General features: G+C 38.8%; 1 protein-coding gene across 2 annotated transcripts in view; it reads left to right on the forward strand.

Annotated features, from left to right (window-relative positions):
- The window catches only part of Ccdc192 (coiled-coil domain containing 192), a 200,760-nt gene that overhangs the window by 51,037 nt on the left and 126,244 nt on the right, over positions 1-23,479 (forward strand). For both annotated transcript variants that reach the window (XM_046460444.2, XM_058584214.1), the window contains 2 exons: positions 2,777-2,908; positions 3,704-3,760. In XM_046460444.2, coding sequence (XP_046316400.1) covers positions 2,777-2,908; positions 3,704-3,760 — 189 coding nt within the window. The remainder of the gene's footprint in view (positions 1-2,776; positions 2,909-3,703; positions 3,761-23,479) is intronic.

The following is a 23,479-nucleotide window of genomic DNA, read 5'->3' on the forward strand; positions in this document are numbered from 1 at the left end:
AAAAGAAAATAAATTCCTTCAAATGGATAAGTCAACATGCTGAAGTCCACTTAAATAAGGTCCAAAACATCACAGGCCTCATTTTGGCAGGTAGCCTCAGAGTTAGGGTGTGAATATGATATGGAACCCAGCAATTGAGGGCAGACCAATGTAGGTCCAAATCAAACTCATGACTAGCTACAGGGTCTTACGCTAATTAATTTACCCCTGAATCTTTAAAATCCACCTTCAATCTTTAAAATTGCAATAACAAAAATATAACCAAGTCTACATACAGGGTTTTGAGCAATGAAATAAGGTAACATTTGTCACCTAGCAGGATGCCTGATACGGCATAGCTACCAAATAGGTGAGTTGCAGTTGTTTTTCATGCACTTTCCTCACTTGTGGTCAAACGCATAGAATTTTGGAATCAGACAATGAATCAGTAGAATCCTTACAGCAACAAGTAGTAGGAAACTTGGCTCATATATGCTAGTCACAAGTCAGGGTGTACTTCAAGGTCAGTGGATAAAGCACTTCAAGAATGCTCTCAGGAACCCAGGGTTTCTCCAGTTCACTCTTCCTGTCTGAGTGTGACTTCATCAAATGCCTGTTTTCCCCAGTGTTTATAGGATGGCTACAATAGCATTCACATCTGGTGGGTGAAAAAGAATGTTTCTCCAACTCATTAAAATTCCTCCTGTCCACTATGAGTAATCCAAATTAGGTCACTTTCCTTATAGAATAATTGTTGCCAGAGGAAAGCCAGACTCAGATTAGCTCAGGCCTGATTTTTTGAGCCAATCATCAGCAAAGAGGACGAGAAAGGCTCACAGAGGGTCTGGTACATAGTACATACTCCCAAATGTTAATAGTCATTAATATTGTTCTTTATCCATACAGTTTCATATTGTATAATAGTTACTTTTAAAGTGTCTTGCCTTCTACCTAAATTTTTTTAAGATATGAATATTTTCATTTTTTATCTTTAAATTCTTACTTATTATAAATTTCCAAATTAGTTCTTTAACAAATGAATAAAATATCTCAAGTGAATTAATAAAGACTTGAAAACAAGAGACAGTAGATTTAAAGAAAGACAACATTGTAGAGACTGGATGGAGTACAAGTCAAACAGGACATGGGGGAAGAAAAGGGCCTGAATGAGAGAATATATTTGAAAGAAAGTATTTCTAGACAAGGAGGTATTCTCTGAAGACTAGAGGTGGTAGCAAGTATGCAAACCAAATGCAGTTTGAGTTGAAGGTGCCCAGTTTACTCAGTTTATGGAGGCTATGATGCAATTTGATAAATAATATTTAAATGAAACTCATATGAATGCTCACTGTGATTTGAGAAGGAAGAAGAATAATTAAAATAACCACTAAGTACTCAATATGTTCCAGGCATTGTCCTGAATGTTTCTTCTTTTATAAACTAATTTAATCCTCAAAAACAACTCATGGGTTAAGAAACATTCTTTTCATCCCCAATGCATTTATACGTAAGAAAATCAAGCCCAGAGAGTCTTAGCAACTTGCCCATATGCCATAGCTATTAGCAAAACTGAGATTTATATTCAAAGAGTCTGACTCAAGAGTCTGTATGTTTAAACATTACACTACTCTGCATCTCTAATAAAATAGAAGGGTGCTCAGAGAAGCCAGACTACATGCCTGAACCACCATGCACCCCAGAGCCAACCATGCCAGTAACTATGAGGACCACAGCAGGTCTCCCAGATCACTGAGAGCCAAAAGGCATAATAGGATTTTACAGCACATGAGTTTCTTCTGGACCTCAGATTGTCCTTTCATAATTCCCAGCACATAACAATGGTGGTAGAGAGTGCCGACAGAAGAAACACTTGTTAAATGAATGATTGTATAGCTGGAGCCACAGATTACAATATGTATGATGTGCTCACCTGTTTCCATGACAAACTGACCTCTTCATTTGGTAAACTGTCTTTTAAAAACTTGCTAGGCTTTCAAGATGAAAAATTCTGGTTTGTAATGGCATTCAGAGTAGTGCAAAAGAGACACGGACAGATCCTCTGTGTGCAGAGGATGCATGCTGGATTGCAGTGATTACAAAATTGAGTGTCTCTTTCCAGGGACTTTCAGAAGAGTTGCCAAAGGTAGAGGAAAGCACAATCAGCTATTGGGGAAAAAAAGGAAAGTCTAGTAAGGAGGATCTCCAAGGAAATTGAGGGAGGAGGGACCATCAAACTATCCTTTCTTCAGGAGGAATCTACAAACAGTAAAACAAAGACAAAGACATAAGTAGGAATTTTTTGGGTTTGGTTTGCATAGATCTGATTTTGATCAAACTTAAAGTTGAAATTCTAGCATTTCCCTTTAGCTCCAACCACCCTGCTGCCTCTATGGTGAATGTTCAAGGGAATAAGACCTCCCATGCCTTCTAGAAGGCTGTTCTCCTTCAAGAGTTAAGTTTCTAGAACCACATGTAAACCACAATACAGGTTTCAGATTCAGCTGAATAAGTACAACCTCAAGACACAATGGTGAGTGTTGAGATCCCTGCACTGGAAATTTCTCTGCTCATCCTAACAATGTGGTCTCATCTTTTACCTAGAAAGATCTTACTCATTATAAATAAATTAAAACATTATTTTCCTTCATTCTCAAATCATTTGTCATCTATGAGGAATGTTCTAGAAGGTGTTTTCATATGTAATAGTTAGAAAGGCAGTTCATTTATAAGTTTATCTCTAAAGGGAGTTTTTAAAATATCATTGTGCTTACATACTCTTATAAGAAAATATCTTCAGCTTGCAGTCTCTGAAGGAACAAAATCAAAACTTCTCGAACAAATTACTTGGCTGGAGGAAAAACTAAAGGCTCTGGACCATAAGGAAGCCATTTGGGGACAGCATGAGAAGATGCTTCTTTTGAAAGACCAGGTATGTTGTGGAGGAAAAATCATCTTTATTTCAAAAGTTACCTAATCTTGTACAATTCTGCAAAGCATTTCTAGCAGTTGACAGTTCATATTTAAAATCATGATGATAAATAACAACTTTTGTATTTGATAAAAGTAATTTTATTCCCTGGTGAATACTGGCATAAAAATTAATTTAGTTAGCTCCATTTTAAAGTTTGTTTGGTTTGTATTCTTTGAAGATGTTAGCTGAATTATATTTATTTCGTAAATGGTATTAGCTGTATAATTGTTTCTTAGGTTTTGTTGTTGTTGTTGTTTTTTGTTTTTTGATATTGAACCTAAGCAAGAAATAGTTTCTGTGTACCAAAACAAGTGCATCATAAAATTTGGCATATGTTTTTAATCAGTTATACTATAAGAAATGACTAATCTCTGGACCTTTATATATTTATCATTATATCATTTGCATCTTGTTTAACCCAAAGGATTTGTGTCTGCTTTTGAAATATATGGACTTTTTTAATGTAAAGGTGTATATGTGTGTGTTATAATATAAGTATTGGCATTAATATTAGCACAGTAAGCTAATATTTCTCCCAACCTTTTCCTAGTTCTTAACATTTTTGTGTGTTTTGACATCAGGCTCTTCCATAGAATGAACAGAACAGGTGCAGGGGTGGAAGGGATGATCTAAAACATCTAGCTAAGATAATAGTGCCACCACTATTACTCACAAGACTTGAGAACTAGTACATATTTATTTCTGGAATGCTTTGAATATTTATATTGGTTTCTAACCTTTTCTCCCTTTCAGTGCATTGAGAACCTGCAAGCTGAATTAAAAGCTTCCGAGGAGCAACTCATAGCCTATGTAAGTGTTTTTCTCCTTTTTCCATCCCTTTACTTATATTACTGTCATCCTGAAAATGACAGAAATTTGCCAGAAGCTATAAATAAGGTTTGCCCACTGCAAACCAATCATAAGACTAAAAATCAATACTTACACTGCCTCTACAGAGCTGCCCTCCATAAATAAAGTTCTCATTTTTGTCGATGATAAAAATGACAAACTGAGCTCTTGGATGTAGTCAGATGGTTTAATCAAGTCTATCCTGATGGCCTCTGAGGAATAAGACAACTGGAAACTAATGGTAAAAATGGATGCCCAGTCTAGATTAGTGAGCAGATGGAAGGAAATATTATGGCAATTATTGACACATTGAATTTAAATGAGTCTAGGGCAATGTTTTTGAAGCTTTCATGTATGTAAAATTTACCCAGAAATATTCTTACAGCAAGTTGCCCACAGATTCTGTTTCCTGGATACCCAGGGTAGGGCATGAGGATTTGCACATGTACATGATTCCAGATTCAAGGGACGCTGATGCTTCCAGTCTTTGGATCACACTTTGAGCAGCATGTCATCCATAATACTCCTTCTGTCCCAGTCTTGCGAGTTTGAGGCAAATGACTCCATAAACCAATCAGAGCACAGAAATGTCCTTTTTCTCCTGCAAATGCTCTCCTGAGTGAGACCTCATGAATTTCTAGGGCAAATTTTATTTATACTTCAGCCTATATTTGCTAAGAGGACAACTAGTGAACATCCCCTGTATTCTCATGCTCACAGGCCAGTCACCCAACCTAGTGTCTTAAGAATGTCTTCAAAGACTTGCTTGCCATCCTATTATTCATATCCTCCAACTATCTTGGCCACTGTGGGTGACCTTTTGATTAAATGGCCAGCCATGTTAAATGGGCAATCTTAAGACCACTAAGTTATTCGCACCTAACACCTAAGAGGCTGCAATCCAGAAAACATGCAGAAAAGACTGCAAAATAACAAATTCTGATGGCGTATCCTATACGGTTTGAAATGAACTGACCTGGGGAAAATCTCAATAATTTTCCCATTTTTGTACTGGAGAAAAGAAAGGCTGATTTGCTGTGGCAGTTAGCAGAAACTTAACTCTAAATTCAGAATCATCTGTGGCCCGTACGCTCATTTGACCAATACGAAAAATGACTCATGCCTGCATCTGTGGCATGGTGACATATTCTAACAGAAGTATGCCTCATTAGTCCAAAATTCTGTTGCAAATGCCTCTCCCTTGGCCGACCCCTGAGAGTGCCTGGTAATGACTATTGTCAGAGGAAATCCCCAGCTGACAGAATGTTACCTATAGCCATAGGCATGGAGGTTTGAGCCCAGAAATTTTAGAGGAGAGCAGATATATTCACTAAGGTTCTGATATTATCTTCCAGCAATCATGAAAAACAGGAAAAAAAAATGTTGTCACTGGTGCCTTGGGGGAATTCCTGTGGTATCTTCCTCTAATCACCTGGTTTCTATGGATTTCTTTCTCTGTCATGTAGCTGCTGTCCAAGGCTTGTCTGAACTGGGATTGCTTCCTTGTATGGTGTATTGAGATTTTGCATATATAACTGTCCAACTTCCAGGCTTCAATATAGCAGTGTATTCATTAAGGTTTTGCTTAAATTCATCAAGAAAAATTTAAATGAAAACCATATTAATAGTATTATTAAAAGTAGACAGTATCTTCCTCTATTACGGAAATGTTTCCTATATTATCTATTTTAAAATCTCACTACAACTCAACAAGGTGAGCATTATTCTTCAGATAAAAAAAAAACAGATCTTAAAAGTGTTAGATTAAGCCAGACACGGTGGTGCACACCTGTAATCCCAGTGGCTCAAGAGGCTGAGGAAGGAGGATGGCAAGTTCAAAGCCAGCCTCAGCAATTTAGCAAGGCCCCAAACAATTTAGTGAGACCCTGACTCAAGATAAAATATAAAAAAAAGGACTGTGGATGTTGCTCAGTGGTTAAGTGCCTCTAGTTTCAGTCCCCAGTACCCAAAAAAGAAAAGAAAGAAATATTAGATTGCTTGTCACACTATGAAACCCATGATTTTGTGATCACAACTCTTCAAGTAATATTCTCTACATGCCATTTTTGGTGTCAAACAGAGTTTTCTAAAAGTTCTATCTCCAAACTTCTTTTCACTTTCTATTCACTCTTGGTGATTCATCAGTTCATAATTCTTCAGCTCTCACTTCCACGTAAACAAACAACCACCCCCACCCCCACCAAGTTCTTTCTACCTTAATCATCTCCTGATTACCACTTCCTAAATGTTATAATGAGCATTTCTTAGAACGTTGTCTCTAGAGAAAACATTCCACAGGATATTAATTGGTATTCTAAAACAGGGGAGGGGGGCCAGAAACAAAGTTAAGTCAAATGGGTTTATTTCCTATAGGATTTATCCATGTATAACCAATCCCCAAAGGTGTTTTTTTCGATCCTGAAAGATGTTTTACAATACACAAACTTGGAGACCGATAACAAAGTGTATTAAATTGAAGCACTGTGCTTCTTAAACATGACGGAAGTATCTTGCTGACACCTCAGTTCAGCAGACACTAAGTCAACTTTATGATTGTCTATTCCCAACTTCAGGATAGGTCCCTTTGCTTATATATCCCAGACATGGAGATTACTATCACATTACTATTATCTATTCTATGTTTCACCTACAAAACAGCTGTGAAATCCCATCTCTCTGTGCCTCCATCCTACATGTAGTTGTTAACTACAATTAGTTGTTAATCCTTCAGTATATTTCTGCAAGTCCTCTTACTTCTATGTCTTTTATTCCATTATACTGCTACTTTCCTGGTTCTTTCTGATCATCTTATTTTGACTGGCCCCAAATAATTAATGTATGTGAATTCATAGCTTCTTATTGGTTGCCCCCCAGGAACAAGTGGCCCACTTGTTCTGACAGTACTAGGTCCTGTTTGCTAAGAAGATAAAGGATAAAAATCCATGTGTAAAGATTTGAAGTGAGGGTTTGGGGTGTAGCTCAGTAGCAGAACACTTACTTGACATGCATGAGAACGTGAAGTTTATCCATAGCACCAAAGGGGGGAAAATTTGAAGTGGGTACAGAAAACCAGACAGAACCAAGGGATGACATTCACAGACAGAATGTGACCTACTTGAATGGCCAAAAAGCATTAAGAAACCAAGGTGTTTAGAATGGAACATTGTAGGCAGGGTCAGATTAAAAGGCCCTTGGAAATTCTGGAGGTGCCGAAGACTAGGAAATAATAATAAGAAGGATTAATAAGAGTCGACTGGCAGTATGTACCTGAACTCCTGTTTGAGTGTCGTGTTAAGCTTTGGAATTCCTGTTTGAACTGTACTTTCTTAAATGTAACACCTGTAGGACTCGACCATTCTGGTTTCCCTGCCTCCACTCTGGATGAAGTATCCAAACACAGCCTCTACCTCTCATCTCCTCTTCTCCTTCCCTCCCCTTTCTCCACTCTAGTAAAACAGAGTTTCTGTCCTTCTTTATACATACAGTATCATATTATGCCTTGTGATGTTGCTTGCAGTATTCTTTTGATCAGAATATCTTCCCCTCTCCTCCTTGACCAAATAACTCTTAACTCTCCTTGCAAGAACACCATGCTGGGTCAACTTGAGTCCCCGGATTACTTTCTCTGGGTTCCTATACACTTTGGATATAATAGCTATTAAAGAAATCTTTAGACAAATTAAATTGAACACAGAACAAGTCAAAATTTGGGTAACACTCAAAACCAGAAGAGGTCCAGAGGGCTCCAACCAGCAGCAACATGAGCAGCAAGGTTTTATAGGCTGAACATAGAAGCAAAGTAGAAAAATCACCTGATTAATGGCAGCTAGACTTTCATGTTATTTGAGCTTGGAATGATGAACATTTGCCTTATATGAGCATGGTGTGGTCATTTTCACACCTGTGATTGGCTGTAACCCAGCTGTTTGTTCTGAAAAAAAAAAATGGTCCTAAGGAAGAGAAAGGGGATCGGTGGGAAGTGGTAGAAGAAGAGGGTCAGAGAAAGCAAGGGGGTGGGGGGATAGGATAAATAATATACATGTTATTTCTATGTTATGAATATGCCACAATGAAGCTCATTGTCCTGTATAATTAAAGTGTGCTACTAAAAATATATATACTCCCAAGTTAGGTTTCATTTTGTTGACATACTAAGCCAGGTTGCAGTTTGTTGCAGAGAAACCCAAAGGGTGGCCTATTGCTTGTTTAATAAAGCTCAATATCTCCATTTTGTTGACAATATCTGTTCATACATCTAACCTCACTAGACTTGAAGATCATTGAGGGCAGTACCAAGAATGTGTGTTTGTATCCACTACACCAACTACAGTGCCGGGTTCATTGTAGCCACTCAATGGCAGTTGTGGCATTTATACATTCTCATCTGTCCATTCATTCAACAAACTATCTATTCAACATCTTCTTTGTGACAGGAGTAGGTATGAATAAAGCTAAGTCCAGAACTTGAGCAACTGAGCTGATGGAATACAATAAAGGCTAAAAAAAGAGATCCATAGGATTTGCATTAGAGGAAGAGACAGCTATTCCCCAGGGGTCAGAAACACTTGTCACCTGGGGAAGATGAGCACCAGGAGTTGAAACGCGAGTGGCCCCCTCTGAACCTGGAGGTATCCTTAGTGAATTTCACGTCAGCATCATCACTGGGTACCAACTGTCAGTAAAGGGCAGAGGGAGAGTATCAGGAGATGATGCTGTGCCCAAATAGCAACAGGACACTAAAATAACTGAATGTATATGCCCCCCAAAAAATTCTTAAAAAACTGCTCAGGCTAAATATAGCCTCAGTCTGATCCCTTTTCCCATCTCATATCCATTATGTATCTGTAGCCCCCAAGGGAGTCAAGCATTCTTGTCCCTGGAAGCTTTGAGTAATTCCTTTCCACTTGGAATGCCTGTCCCTGCTGCTGAGTTTGCCACATTTTTCCCATTCTTGATCAATATCATTTCTTCTAGAACCATCAACCTAGAAGTTATCTCTATTTCCTCGATATTTTCATGACATTTCTCTGCACCTCTTTTCAGTTAATTGTTGCACTGTGCCCCACAACAGAATAATATGGTGTGATATGTTTCTTCTACAAGAATGAGTTCCTTGGAGAAGAGAGAGCAAGTTTACCTTTTCCCTCTCATAGTATCTATTCAATGTTCGTACAGATTTCATTGAAATGAATTGTTAAACTGGGTGCAGTGGCACACACCTATAATCCCAATGACTCAGGAGGCTAAAGCAGGAGGACTATAAATTCAAAGCCAGTCTCAGCAACTTAGGGAGGCCCTAAGCAATTTAACAAGACCCTGTCTCAAAATTTTAAAAGGGCTGGGGATTTGGCTCAGTGGTAAAGTGCTCCTGGTTTAATCCCTGTACCAAGAAAGAAAAAAAAAAGAAAGAAAGAATTGTTAAAATGGCCCAATTAAAAATAAAATTGCAGTGACATTTGTAGAAGCATACTTCATATATCTAGAAAAGTTTGTGGAAAGAATTGTATTCCTTAAAGATGCCAGTTACATAAGGCATCACTTTAATCCTAGGCAATACTGACAAGGTATAACACCAAAAGGACACAAGATAATTTCTTGGAGTAGAAATACAAGGGAAAAAAGAGGAGAGAGAAAGTAAACACAGTTCTGGGAAACCCCTACTGTAGGTGAAGTAAGAAAGTGTCTAAAGGAAACATGGTCTTAACATGAAAATGAATAGCCCAATGTCTAGTCTTGCTCTTATTCAGTTCAGTCATCTAGAACCCAATAATTGAATCATGTTATTGTATAATTAACTTGATACCTATGAAATGGAGAGAAGATGCAAGCCTTAACATTTCAGTTTTCATTTGCTAATATTTTGAAGATTAAAATATCATCCCATTAACTTTACTGCACCTAGTCACAGCTTATACTTTTTGAAATATTTGAGTAGCCCCTCCCAGTGCACACAGGAGTACCCACACTGAACCACCCACGGGGCTAAGCTGCCCCAGGCATTTGCCACTCCCTCCTACATGATTACTTATCTACTTAAGAGACTTACATAGGATAAAGCAAATATTTCAAGAAAATGTTTATAATCACTTGAAGATAATTGTGTTAAGGTAATTTGAGTAAAGACTAGGTTACCTTAAGGAGAAAATCATTTTAAAATTAATGCCTTCCAAATGGCTGAATCCATACCTTGCTTGTTTTTAGTAATAGTTCTTTGTGTCTCTACTTTGTATTAATGATCTGATTATCTGCAATAGTCCACAGGTCTATCTTCCCAATACTCATCCATCTCACCTAGACATCTCTGGGTATTTATCTCCCACAAGACCTGACCAGGACCAAGAGTTCAGTAATATTCAATGGTATTATTTCAGAAATGAAAATCTGCATAATTGAGTAGTAGGCACTCAAGGGTTGTTATTCTTTATATTGTCCTGTATGTTTGAAGTATTTAAAAAAGAGCTTAAAAAAGTTAAGTAAATCTGTATGAAGGATTCCTTCAAATGAATTGCATAGCATGCTTCATTCTGCAGGATAGATGGATGTGTCTTTCAAACCAGAAGGTCCTGAGCCACAGTTCCAGGGAATACTCTTAGACTTAAAAGCTCAAGGTGAGGAACACAGGACTTGGGAGGGATCAGCATTGATCCCAATGAGAGTTTTCCTAAAGAATTGGTTTCAAAAATGTCCTCTGATGCTTCTCTAAAGAAGCTATAAACTGCTATTTTCTAAATTAGGAATTTACAGGAGTAACAGAATAGAGGATGAGGAGATTCTCCCCATCCTAAAATTCCAAACCCTCTACTAATTGATCTTTTCCTGCATGGGCTATTTTATTGGGTTTTATTTTGTTTTGCTATCTAAGTATCCATTAACATACCTTAGCAGTGATATCCAGATTTCCTTTTCAATTGTTTCTTTCTCATTGTGTGCAGCCATGGAGGATGTTAGGGTTTAGATATGAGGTGTCCCCAAGAAGCTCATGTTGAGACAATGCACAAACTGTCAGAGGTGAGAAGATTAGATTATGAGAAATGTAGTCTAATTGGTGAATTAACCCACTGATGTGGATTAATTGGGCTTAACTATAGACATGTATGGTGTGGGTTGAGGAAAAGGTCACTAGGGGTGTGTCTTTGGGGTTTATATTTTGTCCCTGTTGGGAGCACTTTCACTGTTTCCTGGTTTCTGTCCTGAGCAGCATTCCTTTGGCATGCCTTTCCCCCACCTCACCTCAGGCTCAGAGCTATAAGTTGGCCAACCATGGACTGAACCTCTGAAACCATGAGGCACCAAACATCTCCCCCTCCACATTGTTCTTGTCAGGACTTTTGATCACAGTGATGAAAAGTTGACTAAAACAGGGATCTGTAATTCAAAGGACCCTGTCAGCTACTAGCTGGGGAGTGGGCATATGCCCTAATCCAATTAGACCCTTTCTGCAGGGAAACTGCAATTAATTCAGGTGATACAAGAGAGGAGTAACAGTTGGAGTTGATTTATTCTGCCTGTGATGCCCAGGTACCGCGGCAAAGGAGTTTACTCTACTAGACCAGAACTGTCCTGGATCCATTTTTGAATCAGGTTCCCGTTGCTTTGGGGAGTCACCCAACAACCCTCCCCAAATTCCTTTTTCTTGAAGCTGGTCAGAACCAGATTCAATTGTTTATATCTGAGAAGGTATAATTCTTATATTCTTCAGGTGGTTTTCAAAGTGTGTGGCCCCTGGGCCACAATCTTTAGTATCACCTGGGACTTGTTTGAACTGCAGATTTTAGGCCTCCATTCCATATGCCCTGCATCAGAAACCCTGGGGGCAAGGATCTCGAAATGTGTGATTTTTAAAAGTCCTCCAGGTGGTTCTGATGTTGGGTAACACCTGAAAAGCCCTGCACTGTCCAATAAAGCCCCTACTGCTTTCAGCCTGGACCCTGCATTCTGACCAGAACATTGTCCCTGACCGGTAGGTATCCTACTGATGAGGCCTGCCTTTGGAACCTCTTGCTTCTGCTCCTGGGAAACACCTCAGGACTGATTCTTAACACAGAGCGGAGGTCATAGCCATCTCAACACAAGGTACACATTTGTTCAACTGATAAACTAAAAATGAAATGATCTTCCTGCCCTTCCTCTCTAAATCCCACACTTCTGTGTGCTCTAGAAACATCACTTCATTCCTGAAGCTTGTCATGACTAAGTCTACTCTAAGGTGACAGTAATTAACACCTTGGCGTCACCTAACAATACAGTTTCCTACATGCTCTCACCCACATTATGTCATTTACTTTTCACAACAATCTGTGAGGTAAGTATTTATCTCTTCTATCAGATGAGGAAGTGAGAGTTAAAGACACTAGGATCCCTCCTCACAGCAAAACGCTTGACTAAAACACTAGCAAAAGTCTTCAATACACTTATCCTGACACTAGAGCCCCGATTTCTGGGTTTGATTTCACTTACCGTTCAGAACTTTTGACACACATATATGCTGGCTGTGACAGTAAATTAATTTGTATGATCTTTTGATCTTATGCATGATCTGGAGAGTTTAAAAATTATAGAAAAATAACAGAGATTTTCAAATCCTCCTGGCGATTATTGCTGCCTAATTTTTCCGTGAGACTGAAAGGGTGTAGGGTCTGAGCTGTCACTTTATGTCAGCAGGTCACTCATGACCTAGAACCAATTATTTTCTGAACATGATCCATGAAACGTTCCTGTCCCAATCAATAACTAATTGATAGCACCTTGATGAGGCAATATTCAAAATAAAACCATGGAGCCCCACCAGGATCATATTATCTCCCCTGCCTCCTACAAAATCAAAGAAAGGGCAAAGCCACTGAGAGAAGGCTGAAGACCAGGGAAGAAAAGAATGAGGTGAGTCATTTATATCACTCAAGCCTGGATTTTGCTAGGCACCAAAGAGGCTCAGTTTCCCTTTTCTGACCAGGTTTGAGTCTATTTTCTTCCCTAGTCTTCAACCTGTTCTCAGTAGTACATCCAACAACTCAGATTAAAGGCTCCCAGAGCAGTTTATTGTGCTTTGCCCTTTCTTTGTTTATTAATCAAAGACTTAAGATTATTTTTCTGAGGGAAATTTTGTCATATCCTATCAAAACTTCTTTTGTGGGAGAGGCACTGGGGATTGAAACCCAGAGGCACTTTACCATTGAGCTACATCTTTGGCTCTTTCTATTTTGTTGTTGTTGTTGTTGTTGTTGTTTTGAGACAAAGTCTCACAGAAGTTACTCAGGCTGGCCTTGAACTTGTGATCCTCCTGCCTCAGGCTCCTAGGTCACTGGGATTACAGATGTGCACTGCTGTGCCCAGCTGATTAAGCCCTTTCTTCGCCTTGCACAAAATTGTATTTTTGTGATTTAATTGTTCGCTCCTTTGTATTTGTCACTCCTTGGATTTTGAGCTTCTTTGGGGTACAGCTGGGGTCTAGTTCACTGTATCTCCCCAGTAGTAGATTTTGGGGGAAGTATTTATTGAACCAGTTAATGAATTGATTAGTCAGTAAATCATCAGGTGAATAGATTAATGAATGTAGGCCATCTTTAAATTCAAGAATATCAGTTCAGGCCCCACAGTTCCAAAGGAGGATGTCAGTTCTAGCCCCAACCCAACTAGCCATTTGCGCCAGAGAGTTCTGTGCTTCACTTCACTCCAGCAGCTGACCAGGAGATACTATTTGGGCTCACTACTTAGCTTTTCAAAGCTTAGATAAGAGGAAGCTTAGGATGGAGGACAATCCAATGTAGGCCGTTTTCTTTCAGACAGCCAGCCTAAAATCCTTCCTGAATTAAGTGAGATCAGCAGAGAGCTACATTCCTAAACTCCATCAAGGTATCCTAAGGCTGTTTTTATTGAATGGTAGGGGACCATGCTAATGACTTAGTGCATTAGGATGTCTATGTCCTAAGAAGCTTGGTACTGTGTTTACCATCAGAATATTATTGAGGTCACTTATTATTTTATCAGATGGTATGTCTTTATGTACCAGCTACGTTGATGATCCCATGGTGCGCTGGATTTGATTTTACTTTGTAGATACCATTTTTGGTTTCATAAATGGTATTTTGACTGCCAGAAAGGTTATGGTGAGTTTGCACCTTACTTCTAATACCTGATTATGTTATGTTGAGGCACAATTTGTGTGAATCAATCTTCCCATTTGCTCCATCTTACTTCTCTGCTCTTAAATTCTCCTTACCACATCTTTCAGGTTCTTATTTTAATGGATCCTCATATTTCCCTATTCAAGCTACACTAAAATCTTTTGTGAAATGTATAATACAAAATTAAATCAATGTTTCATAAGGGAAGGAATCAGACTAAGTTCATATATGGCCTTGCATAGTTTTTCCAGAATTGTTTTCATAGACAATACATTCAGTTATGTTAGTGTCTTATTGCTCTTTGGCCACATCATCATTTCCTAACACTCTTCCCCACCCTCTATTGATAATTGGTTCCCAGTGATGGTACTGACTTGAGGACTTGAAATTCACTAAGGATACCTCAGGGTTTAGACGGGGCCATTCTCCCCCCCCCCCCCACACACACACAACTTACATTTAAATACCTGGTGCTCATCTTCCCCAGGTAACAAACCTCTCTTGACCCCTTAGGGAGAAGCTAACTCTCCCTCTAGTGCAGATCCTATGGATCTCTTTTTTAGTCTTTATTGTACTCCAATAAAGTTGCCCAAGTTCTGGACTTGGCTTTATTCACACCTATTTTTTTCATAAAGAAGATGTTCAATAGATGACTTACTGAATGAATGGACAAATAAATAGTAAAATGTGTAAATACCACAGCTGACATTTAATGCTAATTTTGAAAGTCAAGGAAACAACAACAATTAAACATGTCTCTCTCGTTTATATCAAATAATTCAGAAAAGACTCTAAGTGATTGTTTATATATAGTTTTATCCTATTTTCAAAAGGGAAAAAACAAAATCAAATAAAAATTTGTATTTCAGATGTATACAGCCTCATACTTTATGAATATTAAATTTTAGCTGTTCTCTTGATGTAATTTATATTGTTATTAAATATTAACTATAATGTTTAATTTAACCATATTTAGTTATTTATATTCTAATTTCACAAAGGATTTGAGATGGCTTATAAGATATGCATGTACAAAATAATTAATTTTTATAAGTACATAAATAACACTAATTGAGAAACATATATATTGAAATAAAATGGCAATATTGGGGAAGAATTAGGATATGCCTGTGTGAGTCATAACTTCCCATTTGATACAGTTGAAACAGAAATAGAGCTTTGGTCTTCCTAATAGCCAGAGTTGAAATAATAGGGAAAATGATTTGATGAATAACTTTTATTGTATTGGGGAGAAGAGGATGCTCTCTTACTTGCTAGTGAGTTAATTCTGATATGAAATTTTATCTTTTATTTCATATAGGGAATATTGAGGGACAAATTGGGAGGAGGAACCTTCAACAATCTCAGAGCAGAAAATGTAGTAATGGATTTTTAGATGACTGTTTCTATAGTTTCCAACAAAAGAAACCAAGGGCATAGCATGTAAATAGTTAAAAACAAATTTACTCATTGCAATTATAGTCTAGCTGGTATTGCATATTTTTTTAAATCCCTAGCTATTGATGATAATCCACCAGGCAAGTATAACTGCAGATAAAAGCCAAGTAAATAATGTTGAAGAGGGAAGAAGGCCAGAATAAGTCATATTGGTCTGGATAGATCCTGACTCACAGAAAGAGGAGAATAAAGTTCCAGGTGGCCAGATTGTCCAGTTTTTTTTTTTTTTTTTTTTGGAAGATGAAAGTACAGATATCTGTACTTTATAAATGTTGGCAACTAATTAAATACAATGGAATTTTTGCTGAACAAATGAAACCTAACTAGAAGGTTTACCCTGGATTTTATTTTATTTTTTTATTTTTTTATTGTTGGTTGTTCAAAACATTACATAGTTCTTGATATATCATATTTCACACTTTGATTCAAGTGGATTATGAACTCCCATTTTTACCCCGTATACAGGTTGCAGAATCACATCAGTTACACATCCATTGATTTACATGTTGCCATACTAGTGTCTGTTGTATTCTGCTGCCTTTCCTATCCTCTACTATCCCCCCTCCCCTCCCCTCCCCTCCCCTCTTCTCTCTCTACTCCCTCTACTGTCATTCATTTCTCCCCCTTGTATTATTTTTCCCTTTCCCCTCACTTCCTCTTGTATGTAATTTTGTATAACCCTGAGGGTCTCCTTCCATTTCCATGCAATTTCCCTTCTCTCTCCCTTTCCCTCCCACCTCTCATCCCTGTTTAATGTTAATCTTCTTCTCATGCTCTTCGTCCCTACTCTGTTCTTAGTTACTCTCCTTATATCAAAGAAGACATTTGGCATTTGTTTTTTAGGGATTGGCTAGCTTCACTTAGCATAATCTGCTCTAATGCCATCCATTTCCCTGCAAATTCTATGATTTTGTCATTTTTTAATGCAGAGTAATACTCCATTTTGTATAAATGCCACATTTTTTTATCCATTCGTCTATTGAAGGGCATCTAGGTTGGTTCCACAGTCTTGATATTGTGAATTGTGCTGCTATGAACATCGATGTGGCAGTGTCCCTGTAGCATGCTCTTTTTAGGTCTTTAGGGAATAGACCGAGAAGGGGAATAGCTGGGTCAAATGGTGGTTCCATTCCCAGCTTTCCAAGAAATCTCCATACTGCTTTCCAAATTGGCTGCACCAATTTGCAGTCCCACCAGCAATGTACAAGTGTACCCTTTTCCCCACATCCTCGCCAGCACTTGTTGCTGTTTGACTTCATAATGGCTGCCAATCTTACTGGAGTGAGATGGTATCTTAGGGTGGTTTTGATTTGCATTTCTCTGACTGCTAGAGATGGTGAGCATTTTTTCATGTACTTGTTGATTGACTGTATGTCCTCCTCTGAGAAGTGTCTGTTCAGGTCCTTGGCCCATTTGTTGACTGGGTTGTTTGTTCTCTTATTGTCTAATTTTTTGAGTTCTTTGTATACTCTGGATATTAGGGCTCTATCTGAAGTGTGAGGAGTAAAGATTTGTTCCTAGGATGTAGGCTCCCTATTTACCTCTCTTATTGTATCTTTTGCTGAGAAAAAACTTTTTAGTTTGAGTAAGTCCCATTTGTTGATTCTAGTTATTAACTTTTGTGCTATGGGTGTCCTATTGAGGAATTTGGAGCCCGACCCCACCGACTGTAGATCGTAGCCAACTTTTTCTTCTATCAGACGGCGTGTCTCTGATTTGATATCAAGCTCCTTGATCCATTTTGAATTCACTTTTGTGCATGGCGAGAGAAAGGGATTCAGTTTCATTTTGTTGCATATGGATTTCCAGTTTTCCCAGCACCATTTGTTGAAGATGCTATCCTTCCTCCATTGCATGCTTTTAGCCCCTTTATCAAATATAAGATAGTTGTAGTTTTGTGGATTGGTTTCTGTGTCCTCTATTCTGTACCATTGGTCCACCCGCCTGTTTTGGTACCAGTACCATGCTGTTTTTGTTACTATTGCTCTGTAGTATAGTTTGAAGTCTGGTATCGCTATACCGCCTGATTCACACTTCCTGCTTAGCATTGTTTTTGCTATTCTGGGTCTTTTATTTTTCCATATGAATTTCATGATTGCTTTCTCTATTTCTACAAGAAATGCCGTTGGGATTTTGATTGGCATTGCATTAAACCTATAGAGAACTTTTGGTAATATCGCCATTTTGATGATGTTAGTTCTGCCTATCCATGAACAGGGTATATTTTTCCATCTTCTAAGATCTTCTTCTTCTATTTCTCTCTTTAGGGTTCTGTAGTTTTCATTGTATAAGTCTTTCACCTCTTTTGTTAGGTTGATTCCCAAGTATTTTATTTTTTTTGAGGATATTGTGAATGGAGTGGTTCTCCTCATTTCCATTTCAGAGGATTTGTCACTGATATACAGGAATGCCTTTGATTTATGCGTGTTGATTTTATATCCTGCCACTTTGCTGAATTCATTTATTAGTTCTAGTAGTTTCTTTGTAGACCCTTTTGGGTCTGCTAGGTATAGAATCATGTTATCTGCAAATAGTGATAATTTAAGTTCTTCTTTTCCTATTTTGATGCCTTTAATTTCTTTCGTCTGTCTAATTGCTCTGGCCAGTGTTTCGAGAACTATGTTGAACAGAAGTGGTGAGAGAGGGCATCCCTGTCTTGTTCCAGATTTTAGAGGGAATGTCTTCAATTTTTCTCCATTCAGAATGATGCTAGCCTGAGGCTTAGCATAGATTGCTTTTACAATATTGAGGTATGTTCCTGTTATCCCTAGTTTTTCTAGAGTTTTGAACATAAAGGGATGCTGTACTTTGTCGAATGCTTTTTCCACATCTATCGAGATGATCATATGGTTCTTATTTTTATGTCTATTGATGTAGTGAATAACATTTATTGATTTCTGTATATTGAACCAGCCTTGCATCCCAGGGATGAATCCTACTTGATCATGGTACACAATTTTTTTGATATGTTTTTGTATCCGATTCGCCAGAATTTTATTGAGGATTTTTGCATCTAGGTTCATTAGAGATATTGGTCTGTAGTTTTCTTTCTTTGAAGTGTCTTTGTCTGGTTTAGGTATCAGGGTGATGTTGGCCTCGTAGAATGAATTTGGAAGTTCTCCCTCTTTTTCTATATCCTGAAGTAGCTTGAAAAGTATTGGTATTAGTTCCTCTTTAAAGGTTTTGTAAAACTCTGCTGTATACCCATCCTGTCCTGGGCTTTTCTTAGTTGGTAGTCTTTTGATGGTTTCTTCTATTTCCTCAATTGATATTGGTCTGTTTAGGTTGTCTATATCCTCCTGACTCAATCTGGGCAGATCATATGACTTAAGAAATTTATCTATGCCTTCACTATCTTCTAATTTATTGGAGTATAAGGATTCAAAATAATTTCTGATTATCTTCTGTATTTCTGAAGTGTCTGTTGTGATATTGCCTTTTTCATCCCATATGCTAGTAATTTGAGTTCTCTCTCTTCTTCTCTTCGCTAGCATGGCTAAGGGTCTGTCGATTTTGTTTATTTTTTCAAAGAACCAACTTTTAGTTTTGTCAATTTTTTTCAATTGTTACTTTTGTTTCGATTTCATTAATTTCAGCTCTGATTTTCATTATTTCTTGCCTTCTACTTCTTTTGCTGTTGTTTTGCTCTTCTTTTTCTAGGATTTTGAGATGAAGTATGAGATCATTTATTTGTTGGTTTTTTCTTTTTTTAAGGAATGAACTCCAAGCAATGAATTTTCCTCTTAGAACTGCTTTCAATGTGTCCCATAGATTCCAATATGTTGTGTCTGTGTTTTCATTTATCTCTAAGAATTTTTTAATTTCCTCCTTGATGTCTTCTATAACCCATTGATCATTCAGTAACCTATTGTTCATTCTCCAAGTGATGCATGATTTTTCCTTCCTTCTTTTATCTTTGATTTTCAGTTTCATTCCATTATGATCAGATAAGATGCATGGTATTATCTCTACTCCTTTATATTGTCTAAGAGTTGCCCTGTGACATAATATATGATCTATTTTTGAGAAGGATCCATGTGCTGCTGAGAAAAAAGTGTAACTGCTTGATGTTGGGTGGTATATTGTATATATGTCAATTAAATCTAGGTTATTAATTGTGTTATTGAGTTCTATAGTTTCCTTATTCAACTTTTGTTTGGAAGATCTGTCCAGTGGCGAGAGAGGTGTGTTGAAGTCTCCCATGATTATTGTATGGTGGTCTATTAGACTCTTGAACTGGAGAAGAGTTTGTTTGATGAACATAACTGCACCATTGTTTGGGGCATATATATTTATGATTGTTATGTCTTGTTGGTGTATGGTTCCCTTAAGCAGTATGTAGTGTGCCTCTTTATCCCTTTTGATTAACTTTGGCTTGAAATCTATTTTATTTGATATGAGTATGGACACTCCTGCTTGTTTCCGAAGTCCATATGAGTGATATGATTTTTCCCAACCTTTCACCTTCAGCCTATGTATGTCTTTTCCTATCAAATGCGTCTCCTGTGGGCAGCATATTGTTGGGTCTTGTTTTGTGATCCATTCTACTAGCTTGTGTCTTTAATTGGTGAGTTTAAGCCATTAACATTTAGGGTTATTATTGAGATATGGGTTGTTCTTCCAGCCATATTTGTTTATTTATGTTACTAAACATGGTTTGTTTTCCTCTTTGATTATTTTCCCCCCCTTTACTGTCCTACCTCCCACTGTTGGTTTTCATTGTTATTTTCCATTTCCTCTTTCTGTAATGTTTTGCCAAGGATGTTTTGAAGAGATGGTTTTCTAGCTGCAAATTCTTTTAACTTTTGTTTATCGTGGAAGGTTTTAATTTCATCTTCCATCCTGAAGCTTAATTTCGCTGGATACACAATTCTTGGTTGGAACCCATTTTCTTTCAGTGTTTGAAATATGTTATTCCAGGATCTTCTAGCTTTCAGAGTCTGTGTTGAAAGATCAGCTGTTATCCTGATTGGCTTACCCCTAAATGTAATCTGCTTCCTTTCTCTTGTAGCTTTTAAAATTCTCTCCTTATTCTGTATGTTGGGCATCTTCATTATAATGTGTCTAGGTGTGGATCTCTTATGATTTTGCACATTCGGCGTCCTGTAGGCTTCTAGGATTTGGGATTCTGTCTCATTCTTCAAGTCTGGGAAGTTTTCCCGTATTATTTCATTGAATAGATTGCTCATTCCTTTGGTTTGGAGCTCTATACCTTCCTGTATCCCAATGACTCTTAAGTTTGGTCTCTTTATGTTATCCCATATTTCTTGGATGTTCTGCTCATGGTTTCTTAACAGTCTTGCTGAGCTGTCTATGTTCTTTTCAAGTTGAAATACTTTGTCTTCATTGTCTGATGTTCTATCTTCTAAGTGTTCTACTCTGCTGGTAGTATTCTCCATTGAGTTTTTAAGTTGGTTTATTGCTTCCTGCATTTCTAGGATTTCTGTTTGTTTGTTTTTTATAACCTCTATCTCCCTGTATAGTTGATCTTTTGCTGCCTGGATTTGTTTGTGTAATTCATTTTCGAAGTGATCTTTCATTGTCTGATTTTGCTGTCTAATGTCTTCCTTGAGACTCCAGATCATCTGAAGCATGTATATCCTGAATTCCTTATCTGACATTCCATCTGCTGCAGCTGTTACGTCTTCTAAAGTTGAGTTGACCTGCATTGCTTGTGGTCCTTTCTTTCCTTGTCTTTTCATATTGCTTGCGTTTCTTTCTGCTTGGTGAAACTGTTGTATTTTTGAAAATTTTTTCCCCCTATATATTTATATTGCTCTTGTATAGTTGAAAAGTCTCCCTTGCAGGGTTGGGCGGCAGTCTGCCTACCTTGCAGGTGCAGGTGGTGGCTCTGCTCTGCCCCTCCTCCAATTGGTGTGATGTGTCTACCACGCCTGCGGACCCCTGGGCCTGTTCCGGGTGCGGGCGAAGGCTCTGCTCTGCTCCTACTCCAATTGGGGTGAAGTGCCTACCACCCCGGCCGGCCGCTGGGCCTGTTCCACCGGTCGGTCGCAGGTCTGCCTACTTTGCAGGAACAGGCGGCTGCTCTGCTCTGCCCCTACTCCAATTGGGGTTACGTGACTACCACACCGGCGGGCCGCTGGGCCTGATCCGGGCGCGGGCGAAGGCTCTGCTCTGCCCCTGCTCCAGTTGGGGTGACGTGTGTACCACGCTGGCAGGCCGCTGGGCCTGATCCGCTGGTCTGTCGCAGGTCTGCCTACCTTGTAGGCGCGGGCGGCGGCTCTGCCCTGCCCCTCCTACCACGCCCGCGGACCACTGGTCCTGTTCTGCCGGTCCGCAGGTCTGCCTACCTTGCGGGCGCGGATGGCGCCTCTGCTCTGCCCCTACTCCAATTGGGGTCACGCTGGCGGGCCGCTGGGCCTGTTCCGGGCTCGGGCGGCGGCTCTGCTCTGCTCCTCTGGCTTGATGACAAAGTGAGAGAGACTCGGGTGTTTGTGACTCACTTTCTTTACCAGGAGACCAACTGTTTCTGTCGCCGCTCCTCCGCCGCTTTCTGATGACATCAGATCTCTGCCATGTATGCGAATGGCAGCATTTCGTTCCCTTTGCTGGGTGACCAAAGCAACGGGTAAGTCCTGACCGGCCCTCACAAGCCCCGTCTCAGTTCTGTTGCCACTGCCTATGAAGGCTTGGTTGGTCAGCAGGACCCGGACCGAGAATACCCTGGATTTTAAATTCAGGTCACTTACATCTGTTCTACAATTTGAAAGGTGTTCTTTAGAAAGTACAGGAATACGTGGCAATTGTAGGTAAGTGGGGATTTGATTTGTTTTGTGGTGGTTGCTTCAGCCACTTTGACTTAGTTAGGTTAATTCTAGCTGTTGTAACAAAGTGATCCCAGAATTTCAGCAGCTGAACACAACAGAAACCTATCTCCTGTTCCTTCAAGAAATAGTCTATTGGGAGCATTCTTGTCCATGGCAGACACTGTTAATCAGTATTATTCAGAGATGGAAATTGAAGGAGACTTGACATTTTCAACATGTAGAACAGAAGGTCACCTTGGGACCATTTCTATCCCAGTAGTCCAGAAGGGAAGAGATCACAAGGGGTGTGCTGGAAGTTTCTAATGAGCCATCCTGGGAAGTGGTGCGCCTCACCTTTGTTCACATCCCAATGGTTAGAACTCAGTCATGAGGCCATGTCCATTGCAAGGAATTCTGGGAAAGGGTCTAGCTGTGCACAGAAGAAGAGAGCATGGATTTTGATAAGTATCTCTCAGATTCTGCCACACCAGTGTTTATGTCATTTATCAGATGTTGGATTTATAGGTCTTCGTAGTTTGACTCCAGAGTGAAGTAGATTAGAAATTGTTTTATTTTTAAGTAAAACTTAAGATTTAAATTCATTTAGTAAATACCATATGTTCAAAAACTGGGAAAGAGAATGCAATATACCTCTCTATCTTGTTCCATGATATTTAAGGGATAAAAATGTCTCATTCTTTATTTTATTTTTTAAGACAAAATCAAGTCAGACTTAAGACTCAGTGTCACTGTTAGCAGAAAATTTAGTCTTGGTTAATTTGGTAGGAAGGGTGGTTCTCTCTCAACCCTGGAAATTTTATTATCCAAACTTTGAGGGCTACTAGCTTCTAATCAATGTGTCTGTTACCATGTCCTCTGCTCCATGGCCATTCCGAGATCATGGGCCCATTTAAAGACTTGTGGGCTCTTTTGTCCAGAGCCAAGATTTAGCAGAGGACTTATAGAAGCTTAACCAAGCAGTGAATTCAGTCTTCTAGATACACCGTCTGATATGGGTCTTATTACCCAAAGGACTTGGTGGCATGTGGTTCCTGGTATCACAAGAACCCCCAAAACTTGATCTTGTCTTTTATGGATGAATGGACTTTCTCCCCTTAGGTTTTCCTACTTTCTTTTCCTCCTCAGAGCACAGCTCCCATATCTTCCCTACTGAGGACATTTTCAGGCTCTTTTATTAGCAAGACCAGGCTCACAACTAAAGGATTTCCAGATGCTCAAACTCCATTAGCAAAGGTTAACTTCCTCTCTTTGCACAGGAGTTGGGGGTGGTATCAGTGTTAGGGTAGCTATAATTCCTTGTTCAGAAGATGTTT

The sequence above is a fragment of the Marmota monax genome, unplaced genomic scaffold (assembly GCF_021218885.2).
Source record: "Marmota monax isolate L192 unplaced genomic scaffold, Marmota_monax_Labrador192_F-V1.1 WCK01_AAM20220418_F8-fsc00006, whole genome shotgun sequence".
NCBI lineage: Eukaryota > Metazoa > Chordata > Mammalia > Rodentia > Sciuridae > Marmota > Marmota monax.